General features: G+C 40.8%; 1 protein-coding gene across 1 annotated transcript in view; it reads left to right on the top strand.

Moving 5' to 3' along the window:
• The window catches only part of LOC131835455 (uncharacterized), a 30,923-nt gene extending 10,884 nt beyond the window's left edge, over nucleotides 1–20,039 (top strand). The window contains exons 3-4 of the mRNA XM_059179748.1: nucleotides 13,863–13,960; nucleotides 19,914–20,039. Of these exons, the coding sequence (XP_059035731.1) occupies nucleotides 13,863–13,941 (79 nt within the window). The 3' untranslated portion in view covers nucleotides 13,942–13,960; nucleotides 19,914–20,039. The remainder of the gene's footprint in view (nucleotides 1–13,862; nucleotides 13,961–19,913) is intronic.
• Nucleotides 20,040–23,079: the final 3,040 nt, after the last annotated feature.

Genomic DNA, 23,079 nt, shown 5'->3' with positions numbered 1-23,079 from the left:
TTTTGGTTATTCTTTCCTTTTTTTTTTTTTTTTTTTTTTTTTAAAGAAAATGCCAATGCCTAGAGTAGCATTCTGATTCTCTTGTTCTGAGGTGTGGTCTGAGTATAAGTACTTTAGAAAACCTTCTTTGTCTTTGGCATGCACGCCCTTCCAGCTGCACATTCCATTTCTGTTCTGTTTCAGGGATCCATGGATAGGAATCGTGGGATATTATTCTGCTCTGTTTCATGGGATACAGCCGCCCCCTTTCCCCCTCCCCCATCAAATACACACAGTCCACACCAAGTTGACAGTCTCTCTCTCTCTCTCTCTTTTTTTTTTTTTTTTGCCATCTATCACTCACTCTTATTAGCATGCTGCTCTGTTTAGTCCAGGTTTTAGAAATCGATCACTCCTCATTTTAACACCTTGGGAGCAAGAGCTTTTTGTTGTTGTTGTTGTTAATGCATTTATGTTTTCATTATATTTGAAATACTGACTGGGAGGGGGCAGGTAGAGAGCAAGCGATAGGGGGAATTTTGAAGTCTAAAATATTTTTCTCCGAACTTGGGGTAGTTCCTTCCTCCGCCGCACCTTCGGTTCCTGCGCGGCTCCGGGCCCACCAGAGCCTCTCACGTCGCCTACCCAAGTCTGGCCACGGGTTTTGTATGAGCGGAGCGTTCTGCCTGTTCACCGAAGTAGAACTGGAATCTCTCCTTCCTCAGGTTTTTCTCACTCTCCGTGGCCAGCAGTGCCGCGTTTCTGGATTATGTTGTACACTTTTCCTTGAGAGATAGATGATCTGTTCTTTGATTAGACATCCTGACCTTTTACGGGTGTTGATCATTGATCTTGATCTGGGCTGGATAGAAAGCTCTTGACTCTGAAAAGTTACTCTGTTGCCAACACCACGAGGAAATTCAATTTCTGCCTGCGCCCGGCCTGGGACTCCTCCTCAATTAGGATTTCTCTTGTTATGATTTTACTTTTATTAAGCAAGCTGCAGCCTCTGTTTTTCCAGCCCTAGCTTTTAGTTACAGTAATCAATTTTTTTTTTTTCTTTTCTAGGGCGGCTGGCTATAATTGTTGGCTTGGATATTGAGATTTCATGGGATTAGACATAGTGTCTAACCCTTCTCATGAAGGGTCTTCTCCATACCTCGCAGACAGATGGGTAATAATAGCATACATTAATACCTCCACATTGGTTTATGTGTGTTTGACCACAGTGCAAGCATAATTATTTTTGCCCAGTAAAAGCTATTAGAGATCTATTTGGTAGGTTTTACGATCAATAGCTCCTGTGGTATTTGTGTAGCAGCCACAGAATAATCAATTGAAGGTCATATAAAGTAAATTACCATCCTCCTATAATGATTCTTTTTTCCAGATGAGAATTGGGTTTTATTATTTCATCAGGAGCCTCTCGGCGACGCATGCTCCGTCTGTCGGAGAAAGAGATAGAAAAGTTGCGAGCCTGTTTTGAACATATTATTAATATCCATTACTTGAATTTATGTTATTGGATTATTGAATTAGTGGATTCACACTGGAATTCCTTCAAAACCCTTTCTTATGGACTCAGTGACACAGTTAATAACAGTCGGGAGCAAACGGACGTCTTTGGCTGCATGGTGGAGTGAGTCACTTTGCAAAAGTCAATCTTTGTAGCTGTCTCTTTAAAGCAAATTTAGAGTTGGTTAAATGTGTTATATTGACAGTGTGACCGAGCTTCTCTCTTCAAACCCTTTTGGAGAGTGACTGGTGAACTAAGCAGGGTTTGGAGTCAGGGATGCTGCATACTAATGCACTGTCCACTGGTAGCTCAAGGTGAAACTGGGGGCGAGCTGGAGTTGGGAAGGGGCTCAGCACCTGCCTTGGGGACGCGAGTGGGACACCTCTCCTTCGCCCATGATGCCTAACCTGGATTTCATACTTGCAGCACAAGCCGGAGCGAGGGCTGTGTCCCTGTAAAAGATTGCAATTTACCAACCGGAGGCATGCAATCCCCCAACTGTCTTAAAGGGACCCATTTTCAGAGTTTAGCCCTTCTTTTTGTGGGTGCAATCAGTTGTGCACTGAAAACCTGCAGCCACAGTCGGATAACTGCAGGCACAACAGGCCACGAGAGACCTCTTCGCTCCAAATTTTGTACCTGCCGCTAATTGCACTTACAGAGAATGGGAGTGTGGTAGGAGCTTTTTTAAAAATTTGGGCCAGTAAATTCTCCATGGAGGAAAGAGGCAAGGAGGGAGACGATTACTCACTTTCTTAAAGACAAAGGCAAATGGAGACATCCTTTTCCTCACACGTTCCATTGCGTCTGGGGAGCACGGTTTGGGAACCAAAGGCCAGGTACCACGAGTACCCTGATCGGGTGGGGACACTGCCCGGCAACTGGGAACCCTTCATCAACGCACGAGAAATAGTACATTGAAAAGTACGGTAGGAAAGATATTAGTGAGCTTGAGACCACAGCTTGGTGAGAAAGGAATGAAGAGTTTTAAAGTAAATGGCAAAAGGCATTCTCTTTCCTTTAAAAGCATGGTTATTATTGTTGTAACTTCTCATTTGCTTCGGGGGCAATTAAGATAATGCCTCTAGAGTGTAATCAAGTGGTAAATCACGGAGCATACATATTTAAACGTATGTATATAATATATGCTTATGTATTTATACGTAGAGAAATGCATCTATACAAATTATGTGTGTGCTTTATACACACAGTTACATACACATGCACATATATATACCTATTATACATGTATATACATGTATACACACACACACACACACATATATATATACACACACATATACATTTTATTTACTTTTTTGTTAGCTTAAGGAAAAAACACTCTGGAGGTACCTGGCTGGCTCAGTCAATAGAGCTCTTAATCTTGGAGTCGTGAGTTCAAGTCCCATGCTGGGCATGGATCCTAATTAAAAAAAAAAAAAAAAAAAAAAAACTTAGGAAGGAAGGGGAGTCTGTGGCATGAGTCATCCCCTAGCCCTTGTGGGTGGACCTCTGTTTACAGGGCCTCGTGGAGCTGTCACAGGGACCTCGTTCTATCATCTTTTGAGTAAATGTGATGAGAAGCAAACTGGGAGTTTAAAACCAAGAACTTGCTTCCTAGCTTTTGGAGATGACCGTAAATTAAGCACATATTCTAGATATTAGAAATCAAATGCAGAATGAGAGGGGTAATTTGAGATGCTGTTCTTGCAGAAGTAATTATGAAATATAATTATATTCAATAATACATTTAATAATCAAACAAAACAGGAGAAGTTTTGGTATTCCTTACAGGTCCCAGGAAATGGTTGAGGAATAGGAAGTGTAGGGGAATGAAAAAGTAAGGAAGTCCAAGATACCATGGTAGACTAGCCTTGGAATAAGACAATGAAGGGCCTTGGAAAAGAAAATTAAGGGCCAGGAATTGTCCTCTCCTCATTACAATTTAGTTATTGTCTCCACATCACAGCTTGGTTTTAAATAACATTTTGAAATCTGGATAGATTTTCCCATAGAATACTGCTAAAAGGAACGATTAGGTTCTTCTACAAGTTAACTTTAAAAATTGTCTCTGAATGGAAATATAAATGGAAAACTCAACAAAATAGTGGCATTTGTTTTCATCTAGCTATAGGGGCCTGACTCTAGTCTCCAGGGAAAATGCCTTCAAGAGATTCAGTGCCACAGGAAATAAAAGCGAACCCTCAACCAACTTGTTAAGGAACGCCCAACCTGCCACAGGTTGGGAACATTCGAGATTGTAGACATGCCTCTGCATTTTTCCCTTTCTTTTCATGATGCCTTAAAGCATGAAGCTTCCATCATCGCCCTTTGGAGAGACAAACTTTCAATTCCACATTTCAAAAAGGGACAGAGAACTTGGAGAGAGTTCAGACAAGAGGGACCCGAGGCAGGACCATTTTTCTTCAAAGGGAGAAGCAATAACTGAGGAATGGACTTAAATTAGGAACAATTTCAGGTATACCGGAAAACAGCCAAAGAACCATGGAAATTTAAAAAAAGTTTTAAGGAACACCACGAGAAGTTACAAAGTCACAGTTCTGATAAGCAAGAGGAGCCCTATGCAAATGAGGCATTACATCAATAAAGAGCTGTGATTGAAACCGATTGATGATGATTATGGTGATAATCATTATGATTACTTCCTTACAAGTATTTTAACAACATCACATTCTCTAGCCTCTAGTACTTGCTTCGTCAAACCCCAACGTTGGATTAACTCAACCATCTGCCTTCCCCATATCTGTGCCAGTAGCTTCACTTGGCTAATATGGTCTGACCCTGGCTAACCTTGGTTCTACTTTAAAATAAAATCCTCAGCTTCACTTGTGCTCTGACCACTGCCTTGTAACTCCATCCTGTCACCCCACAATGTTGGATCTGTTGGACAACAACAACAAAAAATCCCACACCTCCCCTCTCTCCGGAAACTTCCTGTTTTAGCTGACCTTTCTACAGATGTCACCAGGACCATAAGTGCCATCAGCTGGGAATCTCTCATCTTTGACATGATTTTAAATATTAAGTCTTACCTCCAACTTCCCTGACTTACCTTTTTTCTTCAAAATTACAATTGATGATGGGTCCCTTCTGCTTTCAAAGAGCCAGCCTTTTATTAGGTTGTGAATCCTATCTCCTCATCCTTCTCAAGGGTTTTGTGGACTTTGATCCTGTAGCCAACATTCTTAATGGATCAGCTCACAAACTCAACTGTACAAACACCTGAACAAAAAAGCAAACATACAAATAAAACTCAAACCCTGTTTTTGGAGAAGGATGATAATTGATCTCCAGTGTCCATCATTCCATTCTCCCCTTGATTAAAGAACCCATGTATTTAGCTGAGTCCATCAACACCTACAAGAGAGAACTTTCTTTAGGTTCTCTTGCACCGAGGTGTGGCCATGGGATTGAGTTAGTAGATGTAGTACTTCAACGTCTTGGAAGCATCCTCAAAATGAGAGGACCCAAGCTTATCATGACTCCATCTTTTATATATCTATATCTATATCTATATCTATAGATATATAAAATTTATATATAAAATTTACTTATATACAGAGAGCCTGTGTGCATGAGCAGGGAGAGAGGCAGAGGAAAAAGTAGACTCCCCAATGAGCAGGGAACCTAATATAGGGCTCAATCCCAGGACTTGGGATCATGACCTGAGCTGAAGGCAGATGCTTCACTGACTGAGCCACCCAGGCAACCCCCCTCTCCTGTTTTTGTTGACATAACTGTAAGAGAGGAGAATCTGGGGTCCTGGTGTTTGGAAAGCCACCACAGCAGTCCAGAACTTCTTAATGCCTGACATAATGGGGGAGAAAAATAGATGTCTCTTAAGTTGTTGTAGGGTTTTCAATCATTTGGAGCCCAAACTAATCCTAATGGATAGGCTCGCATGCCCTCAATTTCTCATTTCCCTAAACATACTGCCACTCCCTCATCTTCCATCCAGGTCCAAGAATTTTGAGTCATACACACATACCTCCTCTATATCCTCACCCCCCACACACAGCCTCTATATCTCAACAGATTCCCATGTGTCTCCTATCATCATTCCTACAAGAAATTGCTTTAGTCAGACTCAGGGTCTCCATTTGGCCAATCCTCATTGTACCTGATGATGTCTACACTCTCTTTCTCAAGTCGCTTTCTTTCTTTCTTTTTTTTTTTTTTTAAAGATTTTATTTATTTATTTGACAGAGAGAGATCACAGGTAGACAGAGAGGCAGGCAGAGAGAGAGAGGGAAGCAGGCTCCCTGCTGAGCAGAGAACCCGATGTGGGACTCGATCCCAGGACCCCGAGATCATGACCTGAGCCGAAGGCAGCGGCTTAACCCACTTAGCCACCCAGGCGCCCCTCAAGTTGCTTTCTTATAAGATTCTCATATATCACGTTCTTCTGTGTTTTCTTTGGCCTCACGGGTCCCTACCCCTTGGTCTCTTTTGCAAACCTGCATTCCATTGGCCTTCTCCAGCACCCCTCCTTTGGTTTCAGAGACATTTTAGCTCACTGAGTTCAAAATGGAACTCCTGATTCTCCTGCTTCCCAGACATGTTCCTACTTTTCTCTTCCTCGTCATAGTAAATCATCTTAGTAAATTCTCTAACTGGAATATGGAAGTCTGCTTTGATTCCTCTCTCTACCTCATTCTTCAAAACCCTAATTTCGAAGCAATTGTGGTGGAGTCTATCTCAAGCATCAACACCATATGCATCTATTTCTGTCCATCTTTCTGCCACCCTCATCCACAATATCATCATCTCTCTCTTGAGCTATGGAACAGCATTTGATCTCATTTTTCCCACCTTTGCTATTATCCTGGGGTCAAACTCTGAAGTGAATTGATACCACACTGAGAAGAGAATCTCAGCTAGTTACCATGGATCATATGGCCCTATACGACATTCTTCCATCCCACATGGGACTCCCCTCAGTTTCTCAGAAAAGCTGAAGTTTTCTCCCATTCCAGAAAGCTAATCCTTCTCATTTATACTCTCTTCCCTCAAGAGCTCTTGTGCTTGGCTCTTTCTTACCCTTCTGATTTCTCCTTAAGTATTACTGCCTGAGCAAAATCTTCATCGGCCAGCTTATTTAAGGAGACACATACACAGGCACACTGATCTTTTACCACACTCCCCTCCTAAATTCCTTTAAAGCAATAATTTTTCTTTTTTAAGGAATAATTTCTGGAATGCATTGGCTCAATTAATTCTTAACATTTTAAAAAATGATTTTATTGAGGTATGAATTATATACCATGAAATTCACCTGTTTTAAGTGTACATTCAATGTTTTCTACTTTAAGGAAACCTAAAGAGTTGTACAGCCATTGCCTCAATTCAATTTCAGAACATTTCCTTCATGCCCTTTCAGAGTCACTCCTCATTCCCACCCCAGGCTCAACCAACCACTAATGCACTTTCTGTCTCTATAGACTTGTCTTTCGTAGGCATTTCATACAAATGGATACATTTAAAATGTGGTCTTTTGTATATGGTTTCCTCCATTGAGCATGATGTTTCAACATCCATCTTTCTGTGTTATCACACACACCAATCTTCCATTCCTTTTTATTGCCAAATAATGTTTCATTATGTGGCTATGCTATAGTTTGTTTTCCTCTTCACCACGTGTTAGTTATGTGAATCGTTACCACGTTGGATTATTACATATAATGTTTTAAAGTACTTACTATTTTTATTTTTATTTATTTTTTAAAGATTATTTATTTATTTATTTATTTAATAGACAGGGATCACAAATAGGCAGAGAGGCAGGCAGAGAGAGAGGGGGAAGCAGGCTCCCAGCAGAGGAGGGAGCTCCATCCCAGGATCCTGAGATCATGACCAGAGCCGAAGGCAGAGGCTTTAACTCCCTGAGCCACCCAGGTGCCCCTTCTCACTATTTTTAAATGGAACATTTAAAAACTTGTTAAATTTGTCTCCACCTAAGGCTACAAGACTGACATCAGTGACTGCCTGCTTTGTTATCAACCTCTGCCTCCTACCTAGCAAATTCCTGCCACACAGTAGGAGCTCACAATGTAGTCATTAAATGAATGAATGATAAGTAACTCCATGTTGATATCCAAAACTCACTTAAGGATCACAGACCAGGGGCACCACGGTGGCTCAGTGGGTTAAGCGTCTGACTCTTGGTTTCAGCTCAGGTCATGATCTCAGGGTCCTGAGATTGAACCTGTGGCCGGCTCCAGTCTCAGCATGGATCTGCTTATCCCTCTCCCTCTGCTCCTCTCCTGCTCTCTCTCTCTCTTGAAATAGGTATGGAAAATCTTATAGGGGAAAAAAAAATAAATAAATCACAGAGCCATTCATATGTAGAAGATGGAAGAAGGGTGATACTCTAATTTTTGGATGACATCAGCTCTCGGTCACATAATCTCCCCAATCTGTCCTTTTTGTACTCATTCAGAAAACATTCGTCTGAGATGCACGGAGCCCGCATGCCCTCGGTTAGTTTGCCGTGTGCCCATCTCTGACTCTGGAGAGTCTTGGAGCTTTGCAAAAGTATGTAATGCTACCGTACAGTTAGCTGGAGTTCAGGAAAGGAATCTTAGGGGCTATCAGGACAGGTCTTCCATATAGTGAAATCAGACCAATGACTGGGAACCTGAATAGAAGATTCCAGAAGAGTTTTTAACTAGGAGGGTGTATGAAGGTACATGTAGCAGACAGGATCCAGCAAACCGTCTACCCTCAGAGCCACAACTAGGGAGACTTGACTCCCAGAAACAAGCAGAGTTCCCAGCAAACAAAATGGCTCTATCCCGCCCCACACAGAGCTGAAAACTAACCACTGTTGTAAAGATGCTCTGGTTCTGCTTCATTTAAACAAGGATATTCTAAACCTCCTGCAAGCAGTGCCCTGGGTGTCAACTTTGGGGAAAAACTGCAATCCCCATTGCTTCTTTATGAAACCATTAAATAAAATTAGAGAATCTGTGAACTTACTATCGGAAGCTACAAGTCCACGGAGAAAACTGTGGTGATTGTAGCCTCCTCCTCAGGGGAAAAAAAGATCCAAGGAGAAAAGAGGCTGAGGAAAGCACATGGAATACCTGGGGCCCTCCAGAAGCCAAAATTAGGCACAAGAGGCCAATCTAGCAAAGGCCGGAAAAGGTCTAGGGTATCAACAGCCCAAAGGCTCAGAGAGGGAGGGCTGGGCAATTTCCCTCCCTTGTGGACAAACTCCGTTCGACTCAGTAATTTCAGCCAAACTCTAAGAAGAATGTGGCAAATAAGTAACCCTCCTCCAAACATTCTCTGTTTGTTGGAGGAAAACAAAACAAAGCAACCTCAAACAATGCAAATGGACTGGGTTTTGAAAGGGTAATTGGAAAAGCTTTTGATGAGTGGATCTTGTAAGAAGGTGTTGGCTGGGAACCTGCCTGTTTATACAGGGCAGGGACAGGAATGAAGAACAACACAGAAGCTTTTCCTCTAGATAAAGGTCCCAGCAGGATGAGTTTCCGTGGGTGGCAGAGTTCAGAGGCAACTAGAAGGATATGAAGTGTCCAGGGATGAGCCAGCTAGAAATTCCTGGGAAAATGGGAGGGACCACTCCGCATCTGTCACAGCAGGCCCCAGAAGAGGTGGAGGGAAGAATCCAGCTGAAGGAGAAACTAGAATTACTGGGACAAGGGGAGTTAGTTGTGGAGTAAAGAATTCTGTCTGTCCTGGAAACGAAGAGAGCTGATGGCAAGAAAGCTATGAGCCAACCCTAATGCTGTGACTAAATAAATGATGGGACCAGACTTGACAAATAAATTTGGAGTGTGCAGAAACCAAAGTGCCTTTTATTTTATTTTTTTTATTTTTTGATATATGTCTTCACAGTAGTTCGCAGAATAAGACTCAGAACGCATAACACATCCCTCAAAGTATGCCCACTGTCCGCCAGCTACCCTTGGATAGACCTTCCTCCGCATTTTCCAACTCCCCTGCCCCTCCAGTCCTTTCTGGTTTACTCTGAGAAAAAAAAGGAAATGTAAGAATTTGGATTTAAAATGTCCTATGGGGGCACCTGGGTGGCTCAGTGGGTTAAGCCTCTGCCTTCAGCTCAGGTCATGATCCCAGAGTCCTGGGATTGAGCCCCACATCCGGCTCTCTGCTCAGCAGGAAGCCTGCTTCCTCCTCTCTCTCTGCCTGTCTCTCTGCCTACTTGTGATCTCTGTCTGTCAAATAAATAAATAAAATATTTAAAAAAAATAAAAATAAATAAAATAAAATGTGCTATGAAGTCATGGAACAAGATAAAAATGAACAGTACCATTGACAGACAACTTTTAGCAAAATTGAGAACAATTGTCACTAATTGGAAGGTTGGTCAGAAAAGGGAAATCAATCCATCACCCATACAATGCCATTGAGATGAATGTTAGTTGGAAGATCTTTCTTTGCACTTTCTTCCCCCCTCCAACTACCCCCCCAGACCCACCGCCTCCCATGAGAACCGTCATTTAGGTTTTCTAGTCATAGGATATGTAGCTACAGATTCTTTGAGGCTCTCAGAATTCAATTCCCCCCTTCTATCTCCCGCTGATGAATATTTAGCTTTTTAACATTGATAAGCATTCTCTACCTTCCAGAAAAAGACAAGGAGACATGGGTTTTGAGTGTGTGTAATGATGAGCATAAGGCGAGGAATGGCCAGAGTGACTTTTGTTGTGGGAAATGTGGTACATACAAGAGGAGTCCTTTGGGAAATGGCAGATTCTAGAGTTTTTCCTCTGTGTTTGATAAGCCACACACAAGCAGTGGGATTAGGATCAGATCTAATTTTTGCCTAGCAGGGTCACTGGTATTAAACACTGGGAATTAGAGCAGGTGGCATGGAACAGGCAACAGCTGAACCTCTTAGAAGAGATTTTCAGTGAGCACCCAAGTGGACTGTGAGTGGTATTCAGAGGGCCCCACTTAACGCGCTCTGGGTGGAGGGCACTTTAGCTAAACACTGGTACGGAGAGGACGTGGCCCCAACAATAACTTGAAGGACCAAGACAATTTTACTACTGAAGCAATAAATAAATAGCATGTAGTCTATTGCCAGAACCAGGAAAAAAAAAAAAAATCTGAGAAAAAATTTGATTTGATTGGTAAAATGCAAGAGGACCGATGGAAAATCCCCTCTTCTCCGGAGTGTGTCTCCTTTAGTCTCATCCTGGTACCACACTAAAATCCTTTTGATACCAGCTATGGAGGACTTTTCCCCACCCCAAGTGATTCTCTGTGGCACCTGTTATGTGTCCTCCAACGTGCCTCAATTCCAACCCTATATACCTGGAGATTGTGTCAGATCCCATAGGCCAAGGCCTCCGTCCCATGAGACCGACCTCATCCCCCACTCCAGATGCCATTTGAGAATCCAGATTGTCACCTCGGCTTCCCACCAACCAGCTATGAATCAGAGGCCCCCATGAACCTCTTCTTGGGTTCAACTCATTGGCTAGAGTGGTTCACAAAACTCAGGAAAGCAGCTGACTTACTGTTTACCTGTTTATTATGAAAAGATATGGCAGCCATCCTCATGGACTTCCAGCACACTGGAAGGGGGATAACAAAGACTGAGTGGGCATCTCTACACTTGCCATGACTGGGATGATTACATATGAATTTTCCTGTAGCAGACTGAATAATAGCCGCCCCCCCCAAAGATGTCCATGTCCTAAAATCTATGAACTTTTATTACAAGGCTAAATGTAACCTTGCAATTGTGATTAAGGTTTTTATTTTGTTTTGTTGTTTTTGTTTTTGTTTTTAATGTTTAAAGTGTTTGAGACAAGGAGATGATCCTGGATATCTGATGTAATCACAAGTGTCCTTTTAAGAGGGAGGCAGGGAGGTCAAGCTCAGAGATAGGGATGAGGTTGTGGTGATGTGGGGGGGTTATGAGTTAATGAAAGGAGGTGGTTTCTAGAAGCTGTAGAAAGCGAGAAAACAGATATCCCCCCTAGAGCTTCTAGAAGCAACATAGCTCAGTCCGTCGGTTTCAGACTTCTGGCTTCCAAAACTATAAGACGATAAATGTGTTGTTTTAAGCCACTAAATTTGTTACAGCAGCAATAGAAAACTAGTACATAACTTAAGGAAGGTTCCTGGAAACAATAACATGCATTTTGGCATCTGTGGAGACGGAGACTATGTGAGAGAAATTAAGCTAAGTTACAAAGAAATTTTCAATTCTGAGTCCTGCAGAGTATCATAACTGCGATGTATCATACCAGTGACACAAAATAAACTAAGAATATAACTGTTTTTGCTAGAGCAAGAATGGATAGTAACAATGGGCAGAAATCATACTGAGGAAAAAAAAAACCCACAAAAACTCCACTGCTGATATCAAGACACTTGATCTTGACACTGAAGTAAATACTCAAGGGAAAATAAAAATGTAGAAGATATTGATAGTAAAACAGAAATTCGTAAGAGCTTTGGTGGAAGAAGACAAAACAACTGGAACAAAAACAGTATTCAAAGACAGAATTAAAGAAAACTTCACTGCATTATAAAAACTAAAATAGGCACCGCAAATAGTTTCATAGCAGAATAAATAACTAAAACAGGCTGACCTCAGACTTTTCTGCGGAAAGCGCTAAAGATATATGAACTTTAGACTGTGACTCACTGTATTGTCACTAGCCACTATTTCTCTGCTATGGGAAGGATTCATAAGAACATTTTCAAATAAGATGAAAATTGATCATCCATGTACCATGATTTTTTAAAACAAATTCACACTTAGATAGTGGCCCACAGAGTGATGAATCAAAATGATAAAATCAGGAATGAGAATTCCATCACACCATACAGCCCCATCTTCACTTTTGCAAATTGTATTCTGATTTTAGAAATACAAATTAGGAAGCCAGTTTAGAGGATGATTATGTGTTCGAGAAGTGTATCCTGCCCCTAGAGGCAAGTATGATCCTGTGTTGCCTGCCTTCAGCTAGTCCTGTTGAAGACTCCTTCCTGGAACTGAGGAATGATGTTGTGTGGTATAACTCGGTTGCTTGTATTTGATTGTGACTTCAGACGGTAACTAGTGACCTTCAGCCCTCATTACAGATGACCCCATTCTTACATTTGGAGAATGTGGCGCTGAATCATGAGCTACCCCCTCCAAGTTACCTTTGCTTCCTTGAGCCAGAGATACACAGAGCAGCAAAAATGATTATCAGTTCATTCTCAAGGCCATTGCCAAATGAATTTTTGGCATCACCAAAACTCATTATCGAATGGCCTGTGTCACGGATTTTTCTTTTCAACTGAGCAAAGTATCATAATAATCCCAAGAGTAGCAGGTAGTATCTTTTGCGATGTTTCATCTTTCCGGGTATTTAATTATTAAAAACTACTATCATTTGTGCTTTTTTAATATAAATTTCTTTGTGTGTATACCCACATAAAGGAAACATACAATGCAGAAAATCCATTTCATTTTTGATGGCATTATATTTTGTTTTTCTTTTTCTTTTCAGCTTATGAATTTTCTCCCCCCTCTTCCCTCTCTGCTCACATCAGCCTACTTCTCCACAGGGAAATAATATGAATTACCCAGTAAGAATCTTTCCATATGTCTTCAAGCACATACATTCTTATACAAATATAATCCTATGATCCTCAATCAGTAGATATAAAGGGTTGTATGTGTGTGCATGTACACGTGCCTGTGTGTGATTACTTGTTTTTCCAAAATAAGCTGTACTTCCTATATAAGGATTTTCCTCCTCGAAATTTTTCATGGAATTCTATCTGAGTCACCTGATACGGTTCTATTTCTTTTTCTTTTTAGGGACTACATCATAGCCTATGCAATGGGGGGATTGAGCTTGACTCTTTTTTGTTTCTTTTCTTTTTTTTCCCCTTCTTTTATCTTCTTTCTTTTCCTTCCTTTCTTCCTCCCTCCCCTCCTTCCCTCCTTCTTTCTTCCTTCTTTCCTTCCTCCTTTCTTTTCTTTCTTCTAGCTATGAAGAGTACTAGAGCCAACATCCTTCTATATTTCCCACATACTGCCTGAAAAAGGATAGCTTTTATTTTGGGGGCTGGATTCCTGAGAGTAGAAATCCAGAATGGGAAGATAAAGGCACTCTTAACTTAAGATAGGCAATCAGACTGCTTTCCTAGAATGCAAAAAGTCTTGATGTTTTTACAAACTATGTATGAATTGTATTCTTTGACACACATTCCTCCCATCAATAGATGATACATTTTGTCAGCTTGATGAATATCTAATGATACTATGATACTAAGTAACAATGACTATCTTGTTACTTTCATTTTCTTGCCGCCAAGTAACTCTGACCATCTTTGTCTTTCTCAGGGCCCTGTGGATTGGCTCCTCCCCCACCTTCTCACAGCTCATGCTCATTCTTCTGGCGGACTGTTTGTCTGCATCTTGACAGGTGGTAAGAGCTGTTGGTATGTATTCGTTATTAACTCTTTCACTCTATTACCTTTGTAATAAAAAGGAGGTTTATTTTAGGGAAAAAAAAGGCAGAAGATAAAAGGATCTGAAATTCATTCAGAGATGAAAATGCTTAAAACATTCTCTCTTGGAAAGATTTGCATTTTAATTGGTATCAAGCCTGAAAAGAAAGAAGATCCTAGAGATACTTCTAATCATCAGGGAAAGGGTATAAATCAAACCTCTCTGGTGCTTGATTCACACTTCTCCTGTAGATATTGAATCTGTACACCCTACAGTATCTGGATACAGGAAGATGCTGAAAAGCTGAGGATCTGTTATGTTCAGAACGTATAAGGAGAAGGGGCAGGAACAAAATGCCAATGGGAGCAGTTCACAAAGACTTAAGTTTTCAGGTTCCAGGTGACAGGAGTGGACCTTTTGTATTTTGTTGTTGTTGTTGTTGTTGTTGGTTTGGTTTGGTTTTTTACTCTGATTTCTTTATATTGTGGGAAAATACATATAGAATAATATTTTTAAGTGTACAATTCTGTTCAGTGGTATGAAATATAATCTTATGGTTATACAAGCATCACCACCATCAGTTTCCAGAACTTTTTCATCATTCCAAACTGAAACTTTGTGCCCATTAAATAAAGGCTCCCCATTTTCTCCTCACTAGCCCCTGACTGCCACCATCCTACTTCCAGTCTCTGTCAATTTTACTATTCTCAGTACTTTACAGGAGTAAATCATGTTATTTGTCTTCTTATGACTGGCTTATTTCACTCAGAATGATGACCTCAAAGTTCTTCCATGTTATAGCATATGGCAAAATTTCCTTCCTTTTATGGCAGAATAATATTTCATTGTATGCATACACCACATTTTCTGTATCCATTCATCCACCGGTGGACACTTGGGTGTTCACTTTTTAGCTATTGTCATCAAGGCTACCGTGAACATGGGTTTACAAACATGTTCTCAAGACCTTGTTCTTGTTTTCTTTATTTTTAGTACCTATCCAGAAGCAGAATAGTTGGATCATATGGCAATTCCACTTTTCATCTTTGAAGAACTGCCATATTGCATTGCACAGTGGCTAAGCCATTTTACCTTCCTACTAACAGTGTCTAAGGTCTTGAGTTCTCTAAATCCTCATTGACACCTTTTTTTTTTTTCTTTAGTAGCCATCTCAATGGATGGAAGTAATATCATACATAATTTTGGCTTGTATTTCTCTGAGGATGAGATATGGTGAACATCTTTTTATGTACTTATTGGCTATTTGGGTATCATCTTTGGAAGGACCTTTGTTTTGAGTTCAGCATGGGCTTGATCCCACAAAGGAAGCTGATACTCAGTTCTAGGTTCAAATTCCCAGAGCATCCAGACCATCTGGAATAAGAGTCCTGAAGTTTGCCTGCATGATTTAGAAGCGACAGAGGTAACCCTGAGATAGTGCAGGCCCCTCCCACTAACTCACCCAGTGAGAAAGGACAATGACAGCAACCGTGGTCCCTGGACAGATCCTCTCCATTTCCCCATCATGTGGCCAAAGATCGCTGTTGTGGGAACCACTGTGGGCTCTACCATTTACTGCTTCTGTAAACTTGGGCAACTTCCATGCAGTACTTATCTTATAAAATGGGCCTTGACTTGCTTTTCTGTAAAGTCAGGAAAATACCTCCAGGAGCTCTTTGTCAGATCAAGCGTTGAATGTAAATGAAGTTGCTTTAAAATGTATTGAAAACATTATAGGAATGTCACTGCTTTGGCAACTTTTTTTTTTTTAAGACCATTTATTTATTTTTGAGAGAGAGAGAGAGAGAGAGCATGAGAAGGGGCAGAGGGAAAAGCAGACTCCCTGCTGAGCAAGGAGCCTGATGCAGGACTCAATGCCAGGACCCTGGGATCATGATCTGAGCCAAAGGCAGACGTTTAACCGACTGAACCACCCAGGTGACCTGCTCTGACAACTCATCAGAGGTCTAATTTCATTCTTTGAGCTGATGAACCCCAAAGAGTGATCATTAAACCCCATTTTTTGAGTGAGAATAAGAGGAGGTTTAAGTATGGTTACTTACATATGTGTATATATTATTCAAACCTCCTCTGCAATAAAGATGTTTTTGGGAGAGACTTAGCCAAGGTAGGACCTCTGATTCAAAGGTATGATTCCTAAGATAAAGTGTTAAGCAGTGGAAGCCACTCCCTCTTTTCCCCAGCCAAAATTTCAAAAAGCACAGATGAGTTACCTGCCAGTGGATGGGGGGCTGTGTGCATGATGAGCGGACTTTTCCACCTGACCTGAGGACTGAGGTCCTGGGGAGTGGTGGGGAGCAGCAGGCAGAGCCCATGCCTGACCTGCTAAGTATGGACCACATTATTCCCCCTGCCTCCTCCTCATGGCAACCAGGTGCTTTTTGAACTCAGAAACATTATTTCTGCCATTTACATCATATCAAAAAAATTGGAAAATATAAGTAATAAAAGTGAAATCTGCTGGTTGGCAAAGCGGGTTATGAATCACGACCGTTCTCTGAGGAATTGGAGCCAAGAGGATATTTTGGTTTAAACAAGTAATGTAATTCAGGACAAAATGGCTTCCAGATTTGAACTTGAAAAAAAAAAAAAAGAGTTGTGGCTTACCATGTCAACTTGGCCGACACGGATAAGGCGATCCCCACTCGTCGGATGAAATAAAATTTCTAGGAAAAATCAAAATCAGTTTGGATATTTTATCTCTGGAGGGCATGGGAAGAAAAGAGACAAAATCAGGATCATTACGATGTTGTAAGCTGTTAGTCATCAAAAAAATCTTTCTCTATGTTCTATAAATTCTATTCCAGCTGCATAAACTACACTAGACCCAAGGACAGCCTCCATGAAGGCGGGGAGGGGAGGGGGGAGAGAAACACAACCACATAATAGAACTGGGGACCACTTTCATGGCAACGTGGCCATAAACCAGTGTGTTGGAATTTCATCAATATGACATCATTCCCGATGTGACATCGGAGAGCCCACCCTCCATTTCCTCTCCATCTCTGCCTCACACTCGCCTCCTTTCCTCTTAAAGAGATGATGAAGCTGCCCGTGCAGCACAGAAGGATAATAAAAACCTGTATCCCTTAAGCTGAATTCAGCCCATTGAACTGCACAAACAGCAATAACCAAAACAAAGCTAGCAGGAAACGTTTGCACACAGCATCTGTTATGATCACATAACCACGAGACAGCTGTTTAATCCCAACTGTTAACATAAGATCATTTGTGTGTTTGAAGAGCAATCCCATTTGGATTTCCCCCTTTATTTATTTATTTTCTAGCTTTTCCAAGAGAGAGGCTTTCTCAGCTGTAGGATGCAATTGGTGTTTGCTGGCTTTTTAGACTTTCACGCTGAGCTTCCGAACTGAGAGGGTGGTGTGGTTTTCTAACTATCTAAATGCTCAGAGGGGAGAGAGGACGGCTGTGTGGTCTCCTAGCTGGGAGCAGGGCACGGCCCTTTCTCGGCCTTTGGGACCTGCTTTTTGCTCCCCAGAACATTCATAAACCATGCTGGTGAGATTATGGGAAAAGGCCCTCACATGAAACGCGTCTGGTGGTCTCTGCCAAATTCTGGTTGAGATTTTGAGTTTTCTCAGCACCACCCAGGATTGGAACCAGTCCCTGTAAAGTTCAGTTCCAAAACCTAAAAACAAAGTCATTAGGCTCCCAGTTGCTCTGAAGGGGTCAATGAGGGATGTCCGCAGTTTGGGTGGCCTGTCTCAGTGCCCACTTTGGAAGCCTGAGCAGGACACCTAGACGGTTTACAAGGGTGAGTGTTAAGATCATACTCTTCCCTTTATTTTGTTCTGTTTATATCCTACCTCCATGCCTGCAGGATCCCCAAGTGCTCAGGAGAGAATGTGCATGCCTCACTGTTGACATGGAGCCCTTGTGTCACAAAAGTGGTAGATGTCTGTGCCACCCCCTACCTGCCCGTAGCTGACCACGTGCTCCTGGGGTGAGGGGAGAGGCCGTGCCAATGCAGATGGGCATTACCTGGAACTCCCCGAAATTAGCATTACCTCAATAGTTCTTCACCTCCTTTAACCATTTCATCCCAGAGAATCCTCCATGTTGACCCCAACATGATAATAAGGTGCATAATATGCAATTTATCTTGTTGGGAAAGTGAAAAACCCAAGTCCTTCTAAATGTCACAGAAAGGTCTTAAACCTGATTTTCAGAACAAGTCTATTTCTCGGTCATATGAATCCTGGGAACGTAGGGACTTTTCACTCCTTCTTTCTTTCCTTCCTTCCCACCCTCCCTCCTTCCTTCCTTCTTTCCTTCCTTTGCCCGATTTTTTTTTTTAATTTTAAAGATTTTATTTATTTATTTGAGAGAGAGAGTGAGCATGAGCAGGGAGAAGGTCAGAGGGAGAAGCAGACTCCCCGCAGAGCTGAGAGCCTGATGAGGGACTCGATCCCGGGACTCCAGGATCATGACCTGAGCCGAAGGCAGTGGCTTAACCCATTGAGCCACCCAGACAACCCCACCTGATGTTTAATTTAATTTAATTTTCAGCTTTTTTGAGACAAAACTGACAAATAAAAATTGCGATATTTCAGGTATAAAACTTGATAGATGAATACTTGGTGAAACGATCACGACTATCAAACTAACCTTTTCAGTTTTAACTTGTGAAAAATATCAGTTATTTACATGTAACTTGCATCTTTCAGAAATGATAACGACCACGACAACTTCTTTTTCATTTTTTTGAAGATTTTTTTTATTTATTTGATAGAGGGAGAGATCACAAGTAGGTAGGCAGGCAAGCAGAGAAAGAGGGGGAATCAGGCTCCCCGCTGAGCAGAGAGTCCGACGCGGGACTCGATCCCAGGACCCTGAGATCATGACCTGAGCCGAAGGCAGAGGCTTAACCCACTGAGCCACCCAGGTACCCCATGACCACGACAATTTTCGGACGACCTCTGAATTTCTCCTGAATAAAATAGCCTCTCTTCTCTCTTTGGTCCTCATTACTGCTTTCCTTTCCATCCCCGGCCCCTCAAAGAAGTTAGAAGAGACCAGGTGTCATTTTTTCTGAAGTTTAGTAAGAAAAAGAAAAGGCATCAGTTATGGCAGCAGTCAAAAGATATTGACTATCAATGTTGGAAAAAAATTAAATATTTAGGTCAGTCTGTGGTGTGATTTATTATCATACTTAGATGAAATGTTTTTGCTTTTAACTTGATGTTCTTTATCACACACAGAAAAGTTTGTTTCCCCCTCCGGGGAGTGGGGGGGATGCTGTGGCATGCACAGATTGAGAACATCCATCTTAATGTTCCACTTCCCCTACATGGGACAAAATCACTGACATCTTTAATGGGACAAAATCCTTTATCGACTGATTCATTTCCATGTTTTGTTTCTGCAGCTAGACGGGATATCCTGTAAGGTGGTGAAAGGGAGGGAAATTTAGTACTATCCGTTTCTGATTTGCCATTTATTATGATTGTTTTTTTTCTTCTCTTGAGATGATATTATATTCATCAACTGATTTTCGTATATAGCACTTATTTTTGGTGATTTTTTTTCTACCTTCCCTTCTCATTCTACCCTAATTAATAAATGGCTCTTGACAGGAATTTGAAGAGAGTTTATCTTTACTATATAAAAAAATCATATCATTTAATACTTGCTCTTTTTCTTAAAAATAGATAATGATCCAGTTATTATGTACCCTAAGTTTCTGAATAAAGGCTCTGGCTTATTTTATGTGAGTCAGTTAAATATAAGACCAGTTGAGGATATGGTTGGGATTGAATTTAGAAGAAGAGGAACTGCCCAAGTGGAAAGAAAAATCCCACTGTCTAAGCCAACATACAAAAGTTACAAGTATCTCTCAGATTCTCATTAGTCAGCTAAAACCAGGAAATAAATATCCTACTGTTTTGTGATCACCTCCAGTTAATGCTGTAACAGGAAACACAAGTGAGAGAGAGATGATGTGAGGAAACCTGGAGTCCCAGTTGGACAATGACTGACTCACATACCATCCACACCACACCAGGACACCCACCTCCCGTGAAAAGAACCAGGTAAATCTACTGTCCCCCCCAGTAATGTTTGAAACCAGCCACATTTCTTTCTGAAACTAGCATTCAAAATTTTAGAAAAGTACTTGTCTAGATTATTAGCCTCTGTTGCATTTCAAGGCAGCATATGTCTTCGAACAAAGCTTATGGATTTTCCCATTCAGCGTGTACTTTCATGTTCTACAAAACATAAGACAGATCTTGGCAAGGAACCATTCCTCAGGAAATCATGATTTTACACACGGACATCTTTGAAATAAGGACAGGTAGAAAGTTAAATGGTGTGATATCGTGGGTGAGGACTGAGAAATGAACCAATTCTGAACTGACCAGAGACTTTGTTTTGCAAGGTAGATCTTCCCTACACTTGCATGGTCTTCCCTTTGGTATGATAGGACCCAAGAGTGGCAGACCATTCTCAAGGTGGCCATCTTGAATGTAAGAGACAACCAAACCCTGAGCCAACCGATGATGGAGTTGTGGTTTAGGAATATGGACAGTGTGCTGGTGGGAAGGTTTAAGCTGAAAGCTTTGCACTGCCTCCATTCAGCAATGTGATCCTTCCCTCACTGACCCAAGCCCTCATCTCTCTTCCTCACAAGTGTACACTTACTGTGTCCACTACATCTCCTTCCTACCTATCCATCCTTTTATTGTTTTTGTTTTGTTTTGTTTTGTTTTTCTCCCTAGCATGCGTCCTGTGCCTGTGTGCCTATGCCATTCTGGGTCCCAGCTTTGCTTTTTTCTGATCTACATTTCTCTTCAAGATGAGACCAGAGTCCTCAGGTAGTTCTTGTCTACCTATTATCTATTCCTCTGATTTGTTCGTGTTATATCAATTTTCTTCATGATTCTTCATAGTAAGCTCTACCTGATAACTTATTCAACTTATTCAGCATTCTTTAATATAAGACACAGAGGATAAGCTTTAAAGCACTCCTAAAATTTACATTCCTTTTTTTTTTTTTTCAGGATTTTATTTACTTACTTGTCCGAGACAAAGAGCAAGAGAGCGACAGAGAGTGAGAGCACAAGCAAGGGGAGCGGCAGTCAGAGGGAGAAACAGACTCCCCACTGAACAAGGAGCCCAATGTGGGACTCTATCCCAGGACCCTGAGAACATGACCTGACCTGAAGGCAGAACCTTAACCGACTGAGTCACCCAGGTTCTCCTAAAATTTACTTTCCATACATCTTTTTAAAAGTTTATATTTCGGGTAAGTCTTAAAAAACAATATTTGCAATCTGATCTACATTGTTGGAATATAACCCCCTCTTTACTCCCTCCTCAGACCATCTCCTTGTCTACCTCCCAACGATATGCACATGCTGTGGAGGCAAATGGAAATTCTATCCAAGACTGGCTCACCCACATTTGTTGTTATAAATCTGATAGTATATAACTCAGTGCAATGTGGAGGGTACATTTCATTTTACTTGTTACAAATATTCCAGGGAAGATTTTATACCTAGAAATATGTGTTTTGAATTTGTTAAATCGGTTGGTTGTTTTTTGATTTTCTTTTCTTTTTCTTTCTTGCTTTTTTTTTTTTTTTTTAACTAAATTGATAGAATTGATTGGTAATTTGGGTATTGAAAACAGGAAGATTCTTTTGACAATTGAATCAAAGTATGTTTAATATTTTTAAAGGCTTTTCATTGAGCAAAAAAAAAAAATACTTTGAGAAAAATGGTCTGATTAAGCATTTTATACAATCAGAAAAGAAAACTTATGCCAGCCAATTCCTGATACCTCATTCCGTCAACCAACTGAAGTGGTAAATTGAGGCAATTATCCCAAACACTTTTCCTTAATTATAGGGATTGTCTAGGTAAGCAAGTTCTGGGCCTAAATTTTTGCAATAATTATCTTAATTTGCACTTTGTTTTGCATGTGAAGACACAGCCTTAGCATCATGGTCACTTATAATTTTGTATCCGAACTATGTAGCTAAACACACTTGAAAACAGAAATTCATCCAAAAGATATTTTAATATCAGTGTTAACTTGATTTTTTTAATCTTACATTCTTTTATTGCATTCTCCAAATTTCTCATAATGGGCTTATATTACATTTATAATTTGAAACAAATGAGCATATCAAAAATTATATTGAAATAAAATACCTTGAATTAGTTTACAGAGTTTCTCAGTGTGTGGTCTGGGATGGGAAATTGTTGCAACCATCTTTGGAAAATACAATCTGTCACAGAGCCCTTCTGGTAACATGCGGTACCTGACCATTTCCTCTCTTTAAAAACCACACGCTGAATATTAGGAGCCTTTTTAGTTCAATATACTCAAAGATCTCATTCAAAAGTGTAGGGTTGATTTCTGTGAACAGGATGTTCACTTAAAGCGAGCTCTCTTCCCTGGTCTCTCCCGAGGGACTTATTCTCTCCACCTTGGCCAACCCCTCATGTCTTTAATGAAACAAGAAAAACAAAAGCAAGAAGAATAGTTACTTCAAATTATTGCAATTAAGTCAGCATTGTCTAGCTCTGTGTTGACTCTGTTTACTTATATTATTTCAAATTCAAAATTAAATATGAATAATAAAGACCATGATCCTCAGTTGTCCAGTAAGGCTTAATCAGAGTATCTTGTGCCCAAGGTCACATAACAAAAAAAAAAAAAGAAAAAGAAAAAGCACACATGGAATTTGAATCTAGATCTGTCTGAATCCCCAACCTACCCATTCCCTATTTATATCACACAAAATCTATGATGCCATTGGAACTGTGACCAAAAAGATCCCGACCGGAACCAAGAATTTTCTGCATTCTCTCAAACCAATAGGACACATTCTCTTCAGTTCAATAAAGTCAACCTGGACCTTACTATTTCAAGACCAACAACAAAACCTTGAGATAGGATCAGATCCATGAAAAATATAAGCACTTAAAGAATTCTTCTTTTCCAAAACTCAGTTTGAGGTGGAACTTATATTATACTTTACTGTTGAGGGAAGGGGACAGAAGCTTAATTACTTATTTCTGGCCAGAGATTTTGCATATAATTTTTTTCATATACTTTA

This window comes from Mustela lutreola, chromosome 7 (assembly GCF_030435805.1).
Source record: "Mustela lutreola isolate mMusLut2 chromosome 7, mMusLut2.pri, whole genome shotgun sequence".
Taxonomy (NCBI): Eukaryota; Metazoa; Chordata; class Mammalia; order Carnivora; family Mustelidae; genus Mustela; species Mustela lutreola.
This window is presented reverse-complemented; position numbering and strand designations above follow the sequence as displayed.